The sequence below is a fragment of the Cydia strobilella genome, chromosome 17 (assembly GCF_947568885.1).
Source record: "Cydia strobilella chromosome 17, ilCydStro3.1, whole genome shotgun sequence".
Lineage (NCBI taxonomy): Eukaryota > Metazoa > Arthropoda > Insecta > Lepidoptera > Tortricidae > Cydia > Cydia strobilella.
The window spans coordinates 14,377,376-14,397,389 of record NC_086057.1 but is presented as its reverse complement, the minus strand read 5'-3'; the positions used below and the strand labels follow the sequence as shown (position 1 = coordinate 14,397,389).

Below are 20,014 nucleotides of genomic sequence, written 5' to 3'. Positions count from 1 at the left end.
GTCTTAACAAGGGTAAAGGAGATAGTATTAAGATCTCAGTCGCCAGCTGATATTGCGGCAAGTATAATAAGCACCCCACCCGCGTAGGTACCCTTCCCCGCGCACGCCCTTCTTGCTCAATTGAGTTTTATTTTGCCAGATAGTAAAAAAACCGTGGATCAAAATGACCCAAATTATGAATGATGTCTCAATGTGGTATTATAATATTGTAGACGTAAACTTAATAATATGAATTTTTTTTTGTGGCAGATACAGGGTGTTAATTAGAAAAAAATTTTTTTTAAATAAAAGCGGTGGATGAATTTGACACAGATTTGTTTGAATAACATATAACAATGTTCTGTAAAGTACAACACTTCACTTACCGACTCTAATATTTTTTTAGGCGTTTTAGGATCAATATTAGGTATTTATTAAATGCCATTATACCCGTGGATGAAAATGACACAAAATGCGTGTGTACGTCGGAAGCCACTTTGCCTTTACAGGGAAACAAAGAATTTCGTCTCGAATATTTTTTTTACAGAATGCTGATTGAAAAAAGAAATACCTAAATTTCTACCTAAGCAAATACCTAGGATGACACAAAATATTATTTTTAGGTTTAGTATATGGTCTGGAAACTATATATAAAAAATAAGCAACATTAATATTCTTATAACCTCAGAAGTTATTGGTACAGGTCTATAAAACCAAATAATCAAAATACAGAAAGAGGTAAATTCTTTTTTACTGGTGGCAACTTTATAACCGCTGTCACTCGGTCCGTTCCGAAAAAAAAAAACCGACAGACGAGACGGCGGAAGGTGTTTTCGTTTTGATTTGTTTGGTTATTTTCTCCTCGCGTGCGTGTTTTTAAAGGAAAATTACATTTCAACTATAATTAAGGCTTATTTAGTTTAACCATGGCGCAACAAGAGGTTTCGTGCGGTCTAGAGTACGTAGTGGCGCCAGATTTGCAAGGAAGTTTAACTGAAGCATTTCACGCAAACTACTCTTTTATCGTGACGCCGGTTGTGCACCCTAGGTTTCGGAGACATCATATAGCTGATGGGAATAGAGTAGGAGGGTTCACGCGGTCGGATATGATCCTTTCACCGCAAGATTGGACGAGTAGGATAGTGGGAAGGTTGTCTCCGTATTTAAACGTAGATAGTCCGAATGACGTAGTGCGACAGCGGCATGAAGACTGTATGAACGAGGAGCTATCTTATTCGAAAGGGCTGGGGCTGCCGGCCCTGCTAGTTACGGTGCATGGCGAGAATAGCCACAACTTGGCCAGGAATCTGTTGAGTTATTTGGAAAACAGGTTAGAAAAGTAAATTTTATTTTTATTTTATTGGACACTATAATAAAGTTCTTAAAAGTAAGGTAATTTTAAAGGAAAAGATGATATTTCCTCTCTAGCTCTCAGATTTGTTTTTAAATCATATTATTCTTTAGTTCCGATAAGAAACATTGAATATTAATAATTATTGGTATAAGACACTCTTGTAATCTCAAGTTTATAACAGCGCAGTCAACAATCAGAATCCACTGTTTAAGGGAACCTCAACACAAAAGAAGAAGTCAACATTATTTGTAAAAATTTTAAGCTAAAAAACTAAGTTAGGTTAGGTGTTATATATATGTATATGTATATTATTTCCAAAATATTTTAATATGTGCCATTCTCAATCAAAAGGGTACTTATTGTCGGTTGTCAATAAGGCGCTATTTCCATATAACTTTAATTAGAAATCAACCTTATTGACAAGTGACAATGTGGTACCTTTTGGTTGAAAACGTCACATATGGTTTTTATTTCTAAATTCTAGGCTTTTTTGTGGATTAAATCTAAGGCTAAGAAATTCTTTGTATTCCAGCCATCACCCCACATTGATATGGGCTCAAGTACCCATGATGTGCAGCCGGACCTTACGGAACACTGTGGTCCGAGGCCTAGATGATGACGAGGAGGCATGGAACGAGCCATGGCTGTGGTGGTCCAAGTTTCATGAAAGGTATGTGTAACTGACATCAAATTTTCATAGGAAGAGGTTCGTAGCAATTTCTATAGGCTGAAATCAGACACCAAGTTATGAAGTGTTGACAAAGAGTGTAAGGTGCCCATAGGTGCAATTTTGCTTTTAAAAAACTAAGTTGCAAGCAGTACAACTGTTGCATCCTACACCATTTTATACTATAACTGTCCATGTTCATTGCTAAAACTAAACTTGTAAATGCTTTCTATATTACTAGGAAGGGCTTTTATTCTTGTAAGGCCCAATGTGCATTACAATGTACACTCACTTTAAGAATAAGAATAATTTATTGAGATAACCTTATTGCTAATGTTACAAAGCATGCACTTTTACATCTTTTTTTTTTTTACCAAATAAATTAGCATTTCGTTTGTTTGATTGCTTTCTCATGAAGAAACGAATCTCATCCTAATTTACTATAAAACAATTTTGACAAAATAGGAAAATTTTGTATTGTGCCTTAATGCAAGGCACAATACAAAACTACTATTTAAATGGTAAACAATAACAACACAAGCTATGTACACTAAGAATCATACTTATGATAAGATATAATTAGGATATAATATTAAATAAAATAAAGATTACTTATTTTCAGACAATTACAGTCCATAGTTGTTAGTATAAACTTACAGCCTATGTTATGTTACAGTACAGTACATACACTAAATTACATACATGAAATTACATATTAATAAATTGCAACTTATTGTGGCCGATCTACCGAACTGCATGTTTGTGAACATGTAATTCGATATATTGTCCCAAAATAACAGAATCAAACCTGTCGGCTATCATTTTCAGTATCCCGTTGGAGCTCCCATATATACGGTGTACCACTGATGCTATATTTTTTCGCATAATGGCATATTGTTTTTCTTTATATTCTTGAACTCCCCATTGTAATTTCTAGACTGTAATTTGCTTCCTTATTCAATAAATAAAAAAAAGGATAATATATCTCATATGTTTGTTACAGACTACAATGGGATAAGCGCGCAGGTGTAGTCCTGGAACTTTCTGCCGATCTTCCATCTGAGGAAATCATGAAAAGATGGCTCGGAGAACCTGTGAAGGCTGTTATACTTCCTACTAATATCTTCCACAACAACAGGAAAGGGTAAGTTGACTTCCCTGTTCTGGTCCGGCACAGCTAAACCACAGGGCGGAGACGCTATACATCAAAAATCACTTGCGTTTCTAAGTGTGAACAGCACGTTTGTACACGCGTCATGCGTCTTAGTGTAAGTTGCTTTAAAAATAGTACAATTCGACACTGGGTTAACGGTTTGACCGGTTAACCCCGGGTTAGGGGGACGGTGCAAGGGGCGCTTAGTTTGTCACTACAAATCCCCTGATAAATAAATAAATAAATATTATAGGACATTCTTACACAGACTGACTAAGTCCCACGGTAAGCCCAAGGAGGCTTGTGTTGTGGGTACTCAGACAACGATATATATAATATATAAATACTTAAATACATAGAAAACACCCATGACTCAGGAACAAATATCTGTGCGCATCACACATATAAATGCCTTACCGGGATTCGAACCCAGGACCATCGGCTTCACAGGCAGGGTCACTACCCACTAGGCCAGACCGGTCGTTATAACGAATGATCCTGATGAATTATCTTTTTCCTCGGGTAGCTACCCGGTCCTGTCCCGGGCGCACCAGCAAGTGCTGATAAGCCTGGTGGAGCGCGAGGCGCAGGTGGTGGTGTGCGGGTCGGGCGCGCGGGGGGAGCGGGGGGCGCGCGCCGAGCACTACCGGCAGTACGTGGCGCGGCTGTGGGCACGCCGCCCCGCGCCCAACCAGGACCCCATGATGGACTACGCCAGAGGGTAAGAATAATCTCTTATGTGGGGTTTGTGTGTGTTCCAAATTAGGAGCCAATTCGCTATTATCTCCCTTCATTATTGACATTTTTTATTTTATTTTTCATTTTATTTGCATCGTAATTTTATCGTGATTATTGTATTAATTTTAAATTCAGTATCTTTATTAAAGAAAATGTTATCTTGTTGATAACGTTTTCGTATTAGCTTATATAATTTTTGCATGTCGTTCACCGACTGAATGCATGTTGTTTTTAAATATTCTGGCAAATAAAATAATTCTGATTCCCCATTTCCGATTGAGCTAAAATTTTGCATACATATGTAAATCGGATGACAATGCAATATTATGATGACATAGAGCTGATCTGATGATGGAGACGGGAGGTGGCCATGGGAACTCTGTGATAAAACAACGCATAGGTACTATTTGTTTCTGAAGTTAAAATTGTCTCGATGTGTGTTAATTGCCTGTAGAAAGAAAAGTACAGTTGCGATAAAAGCTTGTACAGTCAAACATTACTTTAATATGTCGTTTTCAATCAAAAGGTACCACATTGTCGCTTGCCATAAGGACGCTCTGACAGGTTATTCGTATAAAGATACAATCCAATTTCGTCCTTATGGTAAGCGACAATGTGGTACCTTTTGATTGAAAACGTCACATATATAGGCAATAAGGTCGCGTATACATATTTTTGACACTTTGCCCGTATCGATATTTTTGGACGTGACTGTACTTAAAATGAAAATTTTGCCAAAAACTATCTTTTCTGGTTTCCGTTCAGATGGGAGGACTACCTCCAAACACCGCTGCAGCCGCTAGCCGACAACCTAGACACGCACACGTACAACGTTTTCGAGAAGGATCCTATCAAATACGATCAGTACCAGAAAGCCATCACTCAGGCGCTCCAACACTTGCTTAAGAGACGAGAAAACAGCTCTTGTGAACAGGTAAAATGTATAAGTGTATATATAATTATGACGAGCGTGCGTCCATTTCGCGGCCATATTGAGGAGAACAGCTGGAGAGACATACGAAAGCATTTTTGCCCAAGCTGCTACGGATACCTTTCCCTCTCGCTCGGTCAGTATTTTCAGTTTAATTCGTTAACCCTTAAATGCATATTGTTGCCAAATGTAAACAAAGCATTGGAGCTAACAGATTTAACAGAAAAAAGCTAAATAACTAAATAAAAACGTTTTTTCCTTCCTTCCTTCTTCCTCGCGTTATCCCGGCATTTTGCCACAGCTCCTGGGAGCCTGGGGTCCGCTTGACAACTAATCCTAAGAATTGACGTAGGCACTAGTTTTTACGAAAGCGAATAAAGACAATACAGCGAATTTAACTACTTATATTGACCGGGATATAGACCGTGAATCGCGATTCGCGTCAGCGAATTTAAGTTGTTCATACAAAACTTGTTTTTGCTCTGTTCCGTTTGTTTTATAAACTGGAGCTATATAAACTAATTACAGACCTAGATATACCTCATTCCATTGTACTATGTGCAAAGTTTCATTACAATCCAACACGTAGTTTTAAAATGAGAACGAAACTCCGTTTGTATGGGAAGGTAAAATTCGGCCGAGCTTGCCGGGGACTCTTAAACTAATTTTCCCTTTTTTTTTCAGAATGAAACCAAAGACCTATCTGATGTGATCAACCGCCTGCGCCTAGGGTCAGGGGATAACAAACAGTGCGCAGAAGAAAAAGATGGTCCGTTCGTGGTGATGGTGCTGGGCGCGGGCCGCGGGCCGCTTGTGAGAGCCGCACTTAATGCCTCCGATATTGTGAAGACCAAAATTAAGGTACGAAGTTCCCTGGCAATACTATCTTTCGTTTTATAGAAATACTAGAACCCTGTAAGGAAAAGGTAAGCACGTACTGTTCGCCCTTAAAGTCAAAAGCGCCTAGCTTTTCAAAGATTGCATATACTTAAGAAATTGGGACGGATGCTTTCGTGACCTGGTGGGCTAGATCATGGGGGTTTGAATCTAGGTTCAGCCACTTTGAAAAATTAAAAACCACTTAAAAACTAAATTTCACCCCATACAAAAAACAAGATAACGAAAGAATTTTGACCCATTTACTCTACACCCATCCACTCAACACTGAGAACTCGGTTTATGACTCTGGATACAGGCATTATCAGTTGTTTAAACTGCCTGCCTGGCTGCCTGCATTACAAATCATAATAATAATAATAATTTACTTGAAATTGGCAAACTTTAATATAACTTTTCGTGAACCCACTGTTAACCGAATTTAAATGCTAACTGTTAATTTGCTACCGAGAGATGAGGTAATTTACTTTATCTTTAGCTTATAACACGTATAACGTCTATTTTAGTTCATGTATTACTTGCTAGTGTCCATTCATATAATTTAAAATCATCTTGAACCTTGTCGGGACGCACGAGGGTTGATATTGGGCTGTCTTTGGCAGTGAAAAGGTTAAGCGGCTTATCCATATTATTATTCCAGGTGATAGCCGTAGAGAAGAACCCCTGCGCCGTGGTAGTGTTAGAAGCACAGGCACGGGAGTTGTGGAGCTCCCGTGACGTCACTGTAGTGCCCGGCGACATGCGGAGACTGACACTGGCTAATAAGGCGGACATCATCGTGTCCGAACTGTTAGGTTAGTGGTTATGAATATCGTTAGTGATAATGAATGAATACCGCCGCCAAGTGGAGCCAAGCGAAGCGCAAGGTCACTACCATAGACCTAGCATTACATAGACCAGCTATACGCGTGCGCCCGTAAGGGATAGACATAGATGACGTCATAAACGTGGGGATACCATATTGGTAGAAATTACCCCAATATTTGATATCACGTTGGGGCGATTACCCTGGAGGCAAAGTTAGCTTGTTTGACGGTATTAAAAAATTGTTAAATAAAATGTCAATGGGCCGTTCTTTTTAGGCGTATGAACAATGGAATACCTCTTATAATTCGCGCAGGTGGTACAAAACTAAACATGTTTGGTAAATAAAACGTAAAATAAAATGTATTATGGGTTTTAATTTAAAGAAATCACAAATCGCAATCACACCAATTAATGTACACCACATTTAATCTTCACAAAATTTGTTTATTTAGAGTTTTGAATGATTCACGGTTAGTTTCACTAGACTTATATTGACCGGAATATAGACCGTGATTACCTTTTGTATTATTTGTGAGCTCCCGATATTTCGACGCAGTTACATGCATCATGTTCACGGGTGACTGAAGATAGCGGGTGGGTGTCAAAGTTGTGTAGACAGCGCTCTGTCTACCCTCATTCTTGCGCGTCGGCTGCGTTCACTTTCAACGTTACCAACGGTCGCATTCACACTTGTTGGTCCGGTCGCGTTCACACTCGTTGGTCTGTCCAAACACACTACACTCACGGTGTCACTACGCGTGTTTGATTCGGATATCACTGGTTTTTTACACAAACAAATCACAGGATTCCACACATTTGACAGTTTAAACCCATCTTCACGATTAAAATTTTTGTATTTGTGAATTTCAACGGCTTCTCTTACCAATCTTGGTATATAGTGGCGTTCTGTCGAAATGACCTTGGGACTATGCAACTCGATCCAGTGATTTGTACCCGACTCAAGGAGATGCTGAGCAATAGCTGACTTGCGAACGTCATTGTTCTTGACCGCAGCAATGTGTTCTTTAATTCTGCAGGCAATAGTGCGTTTGGTCTGCCCAATGTACGAACTACCGCAGCTGCACTCAACTTTGTATACACCAGGTTTTTCCAGGGGAAAATTGTCTTTGGGCGACCGCAGAAATTGTGCAATTTTCCTGTGCGGGGTGAAGATAGTTTTTACAGAGTAGTTATTTAGTATTTTTGATATCTTGTCTGTCACACCCTTGACGTACGGCATAAACGCTGGCTGTCTCTCAACGCGATGAGTAAGGCGCTTGGTTTTTGTGTCCCGCTTGTCCATGTTAACTCTGTAGCCATTCATCCTCAGGACACTCTGAACATGGTTCAGCTCCTGGTTTAGATGTAGCGAGTCACACAGAGCGTGTGCTCGATTAGTCAGTGATGCCACAACCGAGTTTAACTGTCTGGGATGATGGTGCGAGCTCGCGTGTAAATAGCGGTCCGTGTGAGTCGGTTTCCTATAGACTGAGTGTCCCAGCATGCCACAACCTGTAACATTCAGTCTCACATCCAGAAACGCAATACTCCTTTCTTGTTCCATTTCCAATGTAAACGACATAGATCGGTGCATGCTATTAAGGTGTCCTAGCATCAGTTCAGCTTCCTGTTTACCACCCTTAATTATGCAGAACACATCATCCACGTACCTCTTCCAAATTTTAACGGGAACTGGGGGCGCAGAAAGGGCTAGGTGCTCAAAGTGTTCCATCCAAATGTTAGCCACCACTGGAGCCACCGGACTGCCCAACGCTACTCCCTCTGCCTGTATATAATATTGCCCGCGAAACAGAAAGTAATTTGTAGTGAGGCAGTGTTCAAGGAGCCTTACGTATTCTATTGGCATGCCGTTCTCCTGGATCTTGTTTCTTACTACCTCAATGCTATCAATTACAGGTACGTTAGTGAACAATGACTCTACGTCAAAACTGACCATCACTTCATCAGGTTCAATCCTAACGTCCTGTACGATCTCAATAAAATGGCGAGAGTCCTTCACGTACGATGCCGTCTGCCCAACCAACTGTTGCAGCACCTTTGCGACGTGTTTTGCTAAGTCGTACGTAGGAGAATCAATCTGACTTACAATAGGCCGTAAAGGAGAATTCATCTTATGTATTTTAGGCAAACCATATATTTTGGGCGGCAGCACATTTCGGGGTCGCAAAAGAAACTTCACTGTATCCTCGCTTAACACCTGTTCACACTCCTTGACTAGTGTCAATGTAGAGCGATTGTACCGGGCTGTAGGGTTGTAATTTATTTTCTTGTACATAGCCTCGTCACTAAGTAGTCCATTAATTTTGCTCTCATAATCACTGACATCCATAATTACTGTGGCATTGCCCTTGTCCGCCTTCAAGGTCAAAATGTCAGGATTAGACCGCAAATCATGCAGAGCTTCCCATTCCTCCTTATTAAAATTACTCCGAGGAGGTTTTGCATGTCTCAGAACTACAGCAACATCTTGTCGCAATGAGTCAGCATCGTGAGGTGGGATCTTATTGCGTCTGATTACCTCTTCAGTGCTCCCAATCACCTCTTCAAACGGTATACGTTTCGGGGTCGGAGCAAAATTTAAACCCTTCTTAAGTACACTAAGAGTAGGGTCTGTCAACTCAGTGCTGGATAAATTGATAACTGTTCGAGTTTCATGCGAGTTATCATAGTAGTCAGTATTACCCAACTTAGGAGCGACTAACTTCTCAAATTTACGTTGATGTTTGTTCGCGCTTAATTCACGTGACCTTTGAGCGCTCATATACGTAATTCGATCACATATGTCAAAATCATCTCTTGACAGCACAACACTACACTTAAGATGTAAATTGTATGACTCACACTGCACTTTGTCTAATAGGTACCGACAATTACGAATTGCCCGTCGCAACAACTTTACACTCGCATTCTGCAGAATGTTCGCGGAACCAGGAATGTCCGGGCGAGGTTTTATTCGCATACACACGGGTATTACTTTAGCATCACGACATTTTGTTAAAAACAAAATAATATAAATAATACAAAAGGTAATCACGGTCTATATCCCGGTCAATATAAGTCTAGTAATTTGTTTATTTATTTTTTGGAATTAGAAGTACGAAAAAACTTCGAGGTCAAAATTACCCATAAAATTATGATATTTTCATCTGGTATCCCTAACATGATTGTTATGCAGCTAAATTAAGAAGAAGTTTAAAAATGGCTGAACTCAGATTCCTACCTACCTACGTAATTTGGGCGGATAATTTTACAAATAATGTTTTGTTAATTTGCGTAAATAATTGTGATATTTTTATTGAAATCGTTTGATTCTACATTGCTTTGAGTGTAACGTAATTTTACGATGTTATTCTCACATATTGCTTTAAGAGGAAGGTGTAAAATACCGTACTTACGTGTGAAAGGTTATGATCTCATATTTTTGCTCAGAGCGGCTATTACAGCCGATTACAGAACAATTCACCAGTATTTTATCAAAGTTCAAGCATTCAAAACGCTAACCATCACTATATTTCATAAGAGAAAGCACAATTTCATACAAAACAACGATAATTAAACAAGCAACGAACAAACATGACATGTCACGTACTTATTTGTTTGCCACAACCTCGGTTGTGGCAGCGGTGGAAAAGTGAAACTATGACAAGGACAGACAATAACAGCGCTTTCTCTGCTACTCCTACTGAAAGATACATAAGACTATCCCGTTCGGTCATTTTCCCCCACCCCTCATGACCGATCCAGTTATACTAGATTCATGGTCACTACCTACCTTTTCTCGGGGCGCTTCGTCGTTTTTGTGAACCCTCATAACTTGAGTTTGGATTATACCAGATAAACAAAATTCTCGGGATATAATGTCATTAGTGGACTCATTAATCATAAAAATGTTCAATTCTTCTTCTTCTTCAGTCGGTCCCTCAATACTGAGGATCGTGACATCATGTCCTTCTGCTGAAGACCAGGTTCCTCCATAGGGTTCTGTTCCTCGCCAAGCGCATGGCCTCGTGCAGTTTTAATTGCATAGGTGCCATAATTTGAGCACACCATCTAGTGGGAGGAGGGCCCCGAGGTCTCGTGCCTTCAACTTTGCCCGTCATTATTACTCTTTCCAGGCTATCCGGAGAACGACGTGAGAGGTATCCGAAGTAATGTAAGCATTTGGTCCTGGCATATCGTTGACAGCCGGCATTTTATGCGCAGCTCTTCCAGTATGGACTGATTGGTGCGCATTGCCGTCCACGGTATTCGTAAAAGCCGGCGCCGACACCACATCTCAAATCCATTAAACCGTTTGTCATGACACTAATAAATGGAAAATTCCCCATGTTTCGGATGCATGGAAGGAAACAAACTAAGCATTCTAACTAGTAAAAGCTGTTTGAAAAATACTATAATTGTGGTTGTTGTAACTGGCCCTTAGTTTACAAACCTTAGAGACTAACTAATGTGACATCTTTCCAGGTTCATGGGGCGACAACGAGCTCTCCCCGGAATGCCTGGACGGAGCCGCCGGTCTCCTCAAACCAGACGGCATTTCCATCCCGCACCGATACACTTCCTACGTAGCACCCATCTCTAGCCCGAGACTGTGGGCCGCTGCTAAGGCCGCTGTGATATTGGCACCGCATAAGAATAACCTGGAGATGCTCTGGGTCGTTTATATGCAGAATAAACATGATATTGGTGAAACTAAGGTAAACATTTAGTTTTGATACTAGTGCAGAATGTCATTTTACAGAAGCCCTTAGAAATAAAAGACTTACAACGATTGAAAGATACTAACTAACTGTCAAGAACATAATATTGTCTTCGGTTACCGCGATAGTTACTCATGAAATAAAACTATGAAAACGGATTATATCGCGTATATTGAATTTATAATACATCCCGACGTTTCGAACCCTTTACAGCGTTCGTGGTCAACGGGTGACTGAGGAAAAATTACAAAGTGCAAAAATACCCACATACTAAAAATAATGAACAATCATAGACTATAAACTTTAAGGCTGGTTGTACATGCAAAATCGGTTCATAAGGCTAGTTATACACCAGAATTATTTTCAAATAAAGATATATATATATATACGCGATAAAAACTATGCCGGTTCCAACCCTACACCTCGGACCCGAGAAGATTTAATTCCCTCCTAAATTGTAGGAGGGTATCCCAATATGGGAATTTAATATACGCGATATAATCCGTTTTCATAGTTTTATTTTATGTCAAAAACATACTTAATTGACCGATATACGAGTACATTATTACGTTGCAATAAGCCTAAAAATGGTTAGTTAATTCCCCATCCCACACCGCTACACTTCCTACGTAGCACCCATATATACTCAAAGACTTTGGGCCTTTTCTAAGGCCGCTACGGTGTTGGCACCACATAAGAATACCTAATTTGGAGATGCCGTGGGTCAAAACTCGTCAAAAAAAAACCGGACAAGTGCGAGTCGGACTCGCCCACCGAGGGTTCATAATTCATAATTCGTTTATTGTCTGTAGAACATGGGTATATAGGTATACAATTATGGAACATAATGATATGGAATCACCATGGTTTTGCAATTAGGCGTACAAACAGTTAAACTTATAACTACTTACTACTACTTAAAATATAAGTCATGCAAATTACAATATATTTACATATAAGTTAACAAAAGCGGTCTCATATGTAATATTACGCTATAATGTTAAAATTTGTCACAGAGGTACTCTTGAATGGAGTAGTAGGTTTTTTTTGATAAAAAGTCATGCAAAATTTTCTTAAAATGTTGTAAATTATTACAGTCTAAGATGGATTTTGGGAGTTTATTATATAATTTGGGTGCCATTCCATATACACTTTTGGAAAGTAAGGCCGTTTTATATGGTTTCGCGTATATTTCTCCTTGATGTCTAATGCTATTAACTTTTGTATATTGACCTATGTTAAGTTTTACGTGTATAGCTACTTCATAGATGAAAAGGCAAGGCAAAGTTAATATTTGATGTTTTGTGTACAGGGGTTTACATGGCTCTAAAGGTTTTTTATAACATGCTGCTCTAAGACATTTCTTTTGTGCTCTAAAAGCTCTTCCGTACATTTTTTAGTATTTGTTGTTATAGTGGCAACAGAAATACATCATCTGTGAAAATTTCAACCGTCTAGCTATCATGGTTCACGAGATACAGCCTGGGGACAGACAGACGGACAGCGAAGGGTCTCGTTTTTACCCTTCGGGGACGGAACCCTAAGAACTGTTTAAGGCACAGTATGTATAATGGACCGCGAGCCAGGCGCAAATTTCGTCAGTCATCGCCTCCCGGGCGAAAACTCGTATAGCGGTTAACGGCTATGTATGATGAACCCTAGTGAACGTCAGCTGCCGCTCCGTTGGTGGGTTGAGGAATGGCAGCCACCGAAGCGCGTAACACGGTCTTTCCACCGCGATACAACCGGCTGACGATTTGTTTTACTAACAATAGCATCTAAACTATCATCTAATAAAGTATCAAACGGGAGGCGATGACGCCGATGACTGAAAAGAATTTTCTTTTTTACATGTTCATGTTACCAGCTGACGGTCTTTCCACAGCGATACAATCGGCTGACGATTTTGTTTATTTACAATAGCATCTGAACTATCATCTGACAAAGTATCAAGCGGGAGGCGATGACAAAAAAATTTTTATAGACTATTTGCTGCCATTCCTCAACCCACCAACGGAGCGGCAGCTGACGTTCACGAGGGTTCATCATACATAGCCGTTAACCACTATACGAGTTTTCGCCCGGGAGGCGATTGGTCATGAAATCTGTTCCTGGCCCGCGGTCTATAAGTCACTCTATGGTTTTCGATAGGTGCTAGTATTGTGTCCCGTTCACAGCCCGTGTTCACGTTCGAGCACCCCGCCGCGCCGGCGCGCGACCACGAGGGCCGCGCCGTGACCGACCACCGCGACAACAGGAGACAGTGCACTCTCACGTGGACCGCACAACAGGTCAATCTTTGTATTTTTTTTTTTAGTCTTGTAGTATCCATTCCTATACGAACCAACTATGACGTGTAACTATGTTCCAATAACTATGTGTGTGTAATGTTATGTGTATGTGTTGTGTTTGTGTGTGACTATGTTCCAATTATGACGTGCAATATGAAATATTATTATAAATAAACGAGTATGAGTGTGAAGGAAATTCTCAACACGACCAGAAAATAAAGGGGTCAAAATTATTTTCGTCGTCTTGTTTTTTGTCCCCAAAAAATGTGACGGAGTGGAGCTTTTTGTATGGGGTGAAATTTAGTTTTTAATATTTCTCAAGACGATTATAAATATTATAATTTACAGCTAAAACTTTTTTTATTTATTTAATAAAAGACAAAGATAGAAACGTGACAGAGTGGTCAGAAACGGGACAACGAAAAGAATTATGACCCAAATAACTTGTTGAATATTGGTGTCTCCCGCGAATGCAGAAGACGCCGGTTCGATCACAGAGGCTTTAGTTTCTAGTAATCTTTTTCAGTTTATTCATCAATTTCAGTTTATCATTTCCAACACAAGATTTTTTTATATTTAACCCAATTTATCAAAGACTAGTTTACGACTAATACCAAAATCATTATTTTTATTTTTAACATTTCAATGGGTATTTTTTGTAATATTTATATCCAGTCTCAAATGAATGTGATGTTTTTGGCCAAATGCCAAATTGACATCGCCTTAAAAAATAACCTCATTATAATGACGGGTAACTATATGATATGAGCCAAATATCTTGAAATGAATGAATTTTAATTTTAAATTAATATAAATTCAAATTTTAATAAAGCTTTATGTTTTTAGGACAACGTGATGCATGGTTTCGGCGGGTACTTCGACTGTCAATTATTCGGCGAGGAAGAAATCAGCATAGTACCAGCCACGCATAGCAACGGCATGATATCCTGGTTTCCCGTCTTTATCCCTATCAAGGTATTTTCTTTTACACAGTTTAAAAAAAAAATGTGATTTTTAATAAAAAATACACGTCAAGATCGCTTACCTTCTTTCTAATGCAAAAAAAAACGAACTATAGCAGTAAAATAATACTTTTAACAAAATGTATGTTATTCTAGTCGCCGCTCCGCGTAAGTAAGGGCTCCGTCATCACGGCTCGGTTCTGGCGCTGCGTGGACTCGCACCGCGTGTGGTACGAGTGGCTCGTAGAACTTGACGGACGCTCTACCGAGCTGCATAACTGTGGCGGCAAGAGTGCAGAGATGCTCTTATAATACCACTTGCTCTACATATGGCTCTACGCGCCCGGTCTGTAAAGCAGAGCTACATACCTGCGGCGGCAAGAGTGCAGAGATGCTCTTATAATACCACTTGCTCTACATATGGCTCTACGCGCCCGGCCTGTAAAGCAGAGCTACATACCTGCGGCGGCAAGAGTGCAGAGATGTTCTTATAATACCACTTGCTCTACATATGGCTCTACGCGCCCGGCCTGTAAAGCAGAGCTACATACCTGCGGCGGCAAGAGTGCAGAGATGCTCTTATAATACCACTTGCTCTACATATGGCTCTACGCGCCCGGTCTATAAAGCAGAGCTACATACCTGCGGCGGCAAGAGTGCAGAGATGCTCTTATAATACCACTTGCTCTACGCGCCCGGTCTATAAAGCAGAGCTACATACCTGCGGCGGCAAGAGTGCAGAGATGCTTTTATAATACCACTTGCTCTACATATGGCTCTACGCGCCCGGTCTGTAAAGCAAAGCTACATACCTGCGGCGGCAAGTGCAGAGATGCTCTTATAACCTTACTAGCTTTTGCCCGCGACTTCGTCTGCGTGGACTTAGTAACAGCAGCTAAAGTAAGTATAGCGCCTGGAAAAATTCTCATAGCAAACATTCAATTTGAGCATATTAATGCACACAAATTAGCAGGCACTTCATTAATTATCTCAATTCCACCCCGCTTTTTACTTTCTTAAGGGATGATTTTTGGGATAAAAACTATTCTATGTCCTTCTCAGGGACTCAACCTATCTCTATGCCAAATTTCATCTAAATCGATTCAGCGGTTTAAGCGTGAAGAGGGAACACACAGACAGACAGACAGACAGACTTTCGCATTTATAATATTAGTATGGATTATTACAACCATTTTTTTTAAAGAGTTGACAACGCGCATGTGACACCGTTGGGGTTACATTCATATGCTACGTTTACCTCTTTCCTTACCAGGTGGAACTGTTATAAACTGCCATGCTTAGGGCCATTTGCATAGTACTAGTTTCACGCCTCAAATTCAAAATTATAGCTACAACAGAAAATATAATATACATAGTGATTGCAGATTGATACATCATAATCATACACGTATGATATCACACCTCGCCTACCTAACTTCAAGAAACTAGTACCATGTAAATTTGGCTTTATTCCACTGTTATGTTTTGAATGGTGTAAGTCTGCTATTTTATAAAAAAAAGTCAACACACTTGCTCAAAACGACGTTTTTATTCCACCGATTTTTGGCTCATAATCCTAGATATTAAACACGCATGCTCTTTCAGTGTATTATTCCACTCGTGCTTTTTCATTATATTATCCGACTGAGTTAAGAAGCTAACTGATTGCTAATAATATGCATGGAAAGGGAGCCTTCTTTAATTGGTCGGACTGGCGAGCACGGGCGCGCTCCTCGCGCCTGCGCAGTGCGCGGCCCGGGCGAGGGCCGGCCGGCAGTACGAGTATGACAGATGCAACACACAATACTAACTGTTTTAACTATTAAAATTTGATTAATATGAAAGTTTCTTTTTTTTTTCTCGCAAGTGTGTTGAAGAACGTCGTATGAAACGCATGTGCATTGGTCATTACACACATCGGCTTTCTTATTGCGCACAATATCGCCTCTTGTGTAATGACCAACTTAGCACACTTGTATCATAATGTACTATGGTGCAACACCAATGAAGCGCACAGCGCAATACGTATCCATAGTTAATAAAGAGAGCTAAAAATTCTGGGGCGTGTATATTTGAATTAAGAATCTTACCACATAGCTATAAAGTTTAAAATTGAATTTTTTGTTTTGTGATACCACCGATAGTGTATAAAAATAACTTTATTTTCTACTTTGATTTAAATTAAAAAATAACTTGCACTTTATCTCCGTCTTAAAACTTAACCACGAAACTCTTCGAAGTGACATTATGCACCTTTAATGTTACAAATAAAAAATTATGTATAATTATTGACATTATGTTTTTAAAAACATATGAAAATTGCAGTATACTAAAAATTTGTTATTTCTTTCATTAGCCCCTAGCGTGTTACATTTTATCATAAAACCCGAATATCACCATATTGCCTAATAATGAGACTTATAAAAAGCAAGCCAAATAAGTTGCTTGTTTATAATACTGCCACTGATTCTTATTTAGGTACGTAATATCTAGGTAATATGTTTGATCGTTTGCGCCGTAGCAAACGAAACGGTAATGTCGTAATGTCTCTCTATCACTCTTTTATATAAGTGCAACAGAGACACATTAGCGTATCTTTTTCGCAACCCATGAAAAGGCCCCCTATCGTCAGCTGACTGGAATCCGTTTTTTCTTTAGCTTTGCGACCCTTCACGAGTCCCTAGGGCGTAATACAGATTCAAACAAAAGCATTGCATATGATGATTTTAATGTTCCATGATAAAATTTACCATGTTAGGGACATTTCGTATATAAGTGATACAAAGATGTGATCTTGTTAAATGTTAATGTTAAGATTTAATTTTAAGAATACTTACGAAATAATAAGAGTAATTTTTATGGTTTTTGTTTTTTTTTTTATCCCATGAACTGAACTTATTTTCTGGAACATATTTGTTTCATATCATTATCATCATTGGCCATCTTTGCATGATAGTTGCAGACTTGCAGCGACTAAGGAGGTAGTCTACAGCCTACATACAACATTTAAATATAATGTTTTACGTTTTTGATACAAATAATTAAAGGGCCTATTAGAAAAAAATTAAATCATATTTTTTTTCAACCTACTTTTGGGCATCATAAAGATGATAATGAGTTGGTTCGGAAAGTTCTAACAAAAGTCTCATAGTATGCAATGTATGTACGTGTAGTGTATTGGATGTTGCTAAACCTGTCTCAAGCGCAGACGTCAGGCCCGAGGTGGGGGACGACAGTTGTTGTCGGACTGCCGAGCTAAGTGCAAGGGTTGATGGTGCGTTGCTGATCCAGTCTTGTGGTTACGTAGTGTAAAACAAAGGATATTACAGTACATATCTGTTGAAAGAAGCAACACTTTCTGAAATGATTATACAATTTATTAGAACCTTTTAAACTTTTCATAATCTGTCAAACAAAACAACTATAAACTACCTTCTATTTACAATAAAATACTTATAGAAAATTTGTTACTTCTTGAGCAATGGAACAATGTTCATCTCCTTATGAAATTCGTCGATATCTTGGTCCCATCTCTTTTCGAAGTATATGCCTGAAAACGAAAATAGTGCATATTATTTATACTTGCACTTGACTAAGGCTGCGGCCTTCACGCACGCAATCGGCGGGGCGGCGAGCGGCAAACCAAGGCCATTCATACATTGCACTTGACCAAATGTATGAACGGCCTTGATTTGCCGCTCGCCGCCCCGTCGCGTGCGTCCAGGCCGCGGCCTAACAGTAAGTAGAACCAAACAGTGATATCTGGAATCATATTAGACTTGGGGTTCTAATAGTGATACAATAAAATAAATATGATAAGTTATGGTCAGAACTGGATTAAAAAATGTTGAAATACTTATCACCCTATTGTAAGGCCAGGATTACACTTGTAAGTTTTACTTACGTAAGTAGGGACACAGCTATACTACAGAATGAGATATGAATATCGTTATCTCATTTTAGCAAATAGCTTTGTCCCTACTTACGTAAGTAAAACTTACATGTGTAATCCTGGCCTAAGACTCAGTGCAGTAAATTTCAACACAATTGTTAGGGTCATCAATGAGGAAATTTTAGATTTATTACTGGATGATGCAGGGGTTCCCACCTGTTGTCCACCTGTGCGTAGACAGTAAGGCCGCTTCCCCACGGCATCTCGGTGCAGTAGGCAGTATTTCTTCCTGATTGTCGCGCCCGCGACTCCGCCGTTGCAAACAGAACATGGTCGTATGGGGACATCTTCGCGGCCACTCTACTCAATGCGCAAACCATGGCGCACCTGAATCTGACCTGAGGGATGCGACGGTCAGGGCTGTCAGCAGCGCTGCTTTCTGGGCATCCACTGTTTGAAGGAACCTCGACACAAAAGATTACCTTGCAAAAACCTAGCATTATGTCCAGTCCTCACAGCCCAGGGCAGGTAGCATTTGAGGTACAGCTGCCTATGCTTTGGTTTAAGGCGAGCCGCGCCCCAGATACCACCACTGATGCACATGGGCAGTTTCGTCTGGATTCCTTCCACCCATTTTACAGCTACCTGTAAAATTTTATATTAATTTATCATTCTGGAAACATCAACACTAATTATGTCCCATTGCTGGGCACAGGCATCTTCTAATTGTACAAGAGGCCTTGGAGGTTTGGGCTTGAAATCGTCCCTATTCCATCCCGTCCCTTCAATCAGTAAATAAATGAAAATTAATATATGTATTTTGACTGACTGATTATAAAATGAATATATTTTTATTAATGTTGGAGTGTTCAGTGTTCAAAGCTATGTTTCCTAACCTTTCAAAATATTATTAGTTGTCAATAAAATTAAGGCATGTAAAACTTACCTCTCCCAGCATATTGGTCTTCATAAATAACGATGCATGTACTAAATCATGAACTTCTCTATACCTCTGCATTACATATGCCATTTCTGGATCTTCAATGAACTGTACTGGCATCCTCGAGTCCGCTGTGATATTGTTCTCCTTCATGAAGTCCGCGTATACCCTTCCTAAAGTATTCTCAGGCATATTCGCAAGCTGCTCGAAAGAAACCGTTTGAGAATTGATGCGAGGCATCTCACTTAATATTTCTTTTCCTTCTGTCGTCTCAAGCATTTTTTCCTTCATGTAGCTTATAGCATTGCCGCCCGTCACTTCACCCAAGCAGGCGATCATGTCACCCCGCCATGGATTGAAGAGGGAAATTGCAGCAGATCCCGCAGAGAGAAGCGTTCTTTGGAATTGGTTCGTGGGTATGAAGTTTTTGTGAAGTTCCTCCGCAAATGTGTTACATTTCGTTGCCGATACAGAGAATCTTCTTATCGCGTTAGACAGGTTTTTTGATTGCATTTTGCAAACTTACGATATGCTGCGTGCGTGAAGGTGAAAAGCTCTACTTTTATAAATATTTTGAAATGAAATTCTATTTGTTTTGACCGAACGGAACGAACCTGTCACTTTGAAGTTTAATACCATTTTGAGAAGCAGCGTTTCGGCACAAGTTGTATGCGGTAACAAT

The 20,014-nt window shown here is 39.7% G+C and overlaps 2 protein-coding genes and 1 long non-coding RNA gene across 4 annotated transcripts in view; 1 reads left to right on the top strand and 2 right to left on the bottom strand.

Annotated features, from left to right (window-relative positions):
• Positions 1–20,014, bottom strand: part of LOC134748928 (uncharacterized) — a 448,425-nt gene that overhangs the window by 333,757 nt on the left and 94,654 nt on the right. The window lies entirely within an intron of this gene.
• Positions 797–17,310, top strand: LOC134749017 (protein arginine N-methyltransferase 5). Of its 2 annotated transcripts, XR_010128451.1 has the most exons (12): positions 797–1,309; positions 1,866–2,003; positions 3,004–3,144; positions 3,680–3,874; positions 4,657–4,825; positions 5,507–5,683; positions 6,360–6,513; positions 11,012–11,244; positions 13,425–13,538; positions 14,385–14,513; positions 14,657–16,947; positions 16,994–17,310. XR_010128451.1 is itself a non-coding variant. In XM_063683906.1 (11 exons), the coding sequence occupies exons 1-11, from the start codon at positions 906–908 to the stop codon at positions 14,810–14,812; spliced, it is 2,010 nt and encodes a 669-aa protein (XP_063539976.1). In that variant the 5' UTR covers positions 797–905; the 3' UTR covers positions 14,813–17,310. The 2 variants fall into 2 exon arrangements, 1 of the variants encoding a protein (XP_063539976.1); XM_063683906.1 differs by having other exon boundaries at positions 14,657–17,310.
• LOC134749018 (ubiquinone biosynthesis protein COQ4 homolog, mitochondrial) lies at positions 17,843–19,969 on the bottom strand. The gene is made up of 3 exons (XM_063683907.1): positions 19,339–19,969; positions 18,875–19,037; positions 17,843–18,050 (listed from the first exon to the last, which is right to left on the bottom strand). Exons 1-3 carry the CDS (start codon positions 19,843–19,845, stop codon positions 17,968–17,970), a joined length of 753 nt encoding a protein of 250 aa, XP_063539977.1. The 5' UTR covers positions 19,846–19,969; the 3' UTR covers positions 17,843–17,967.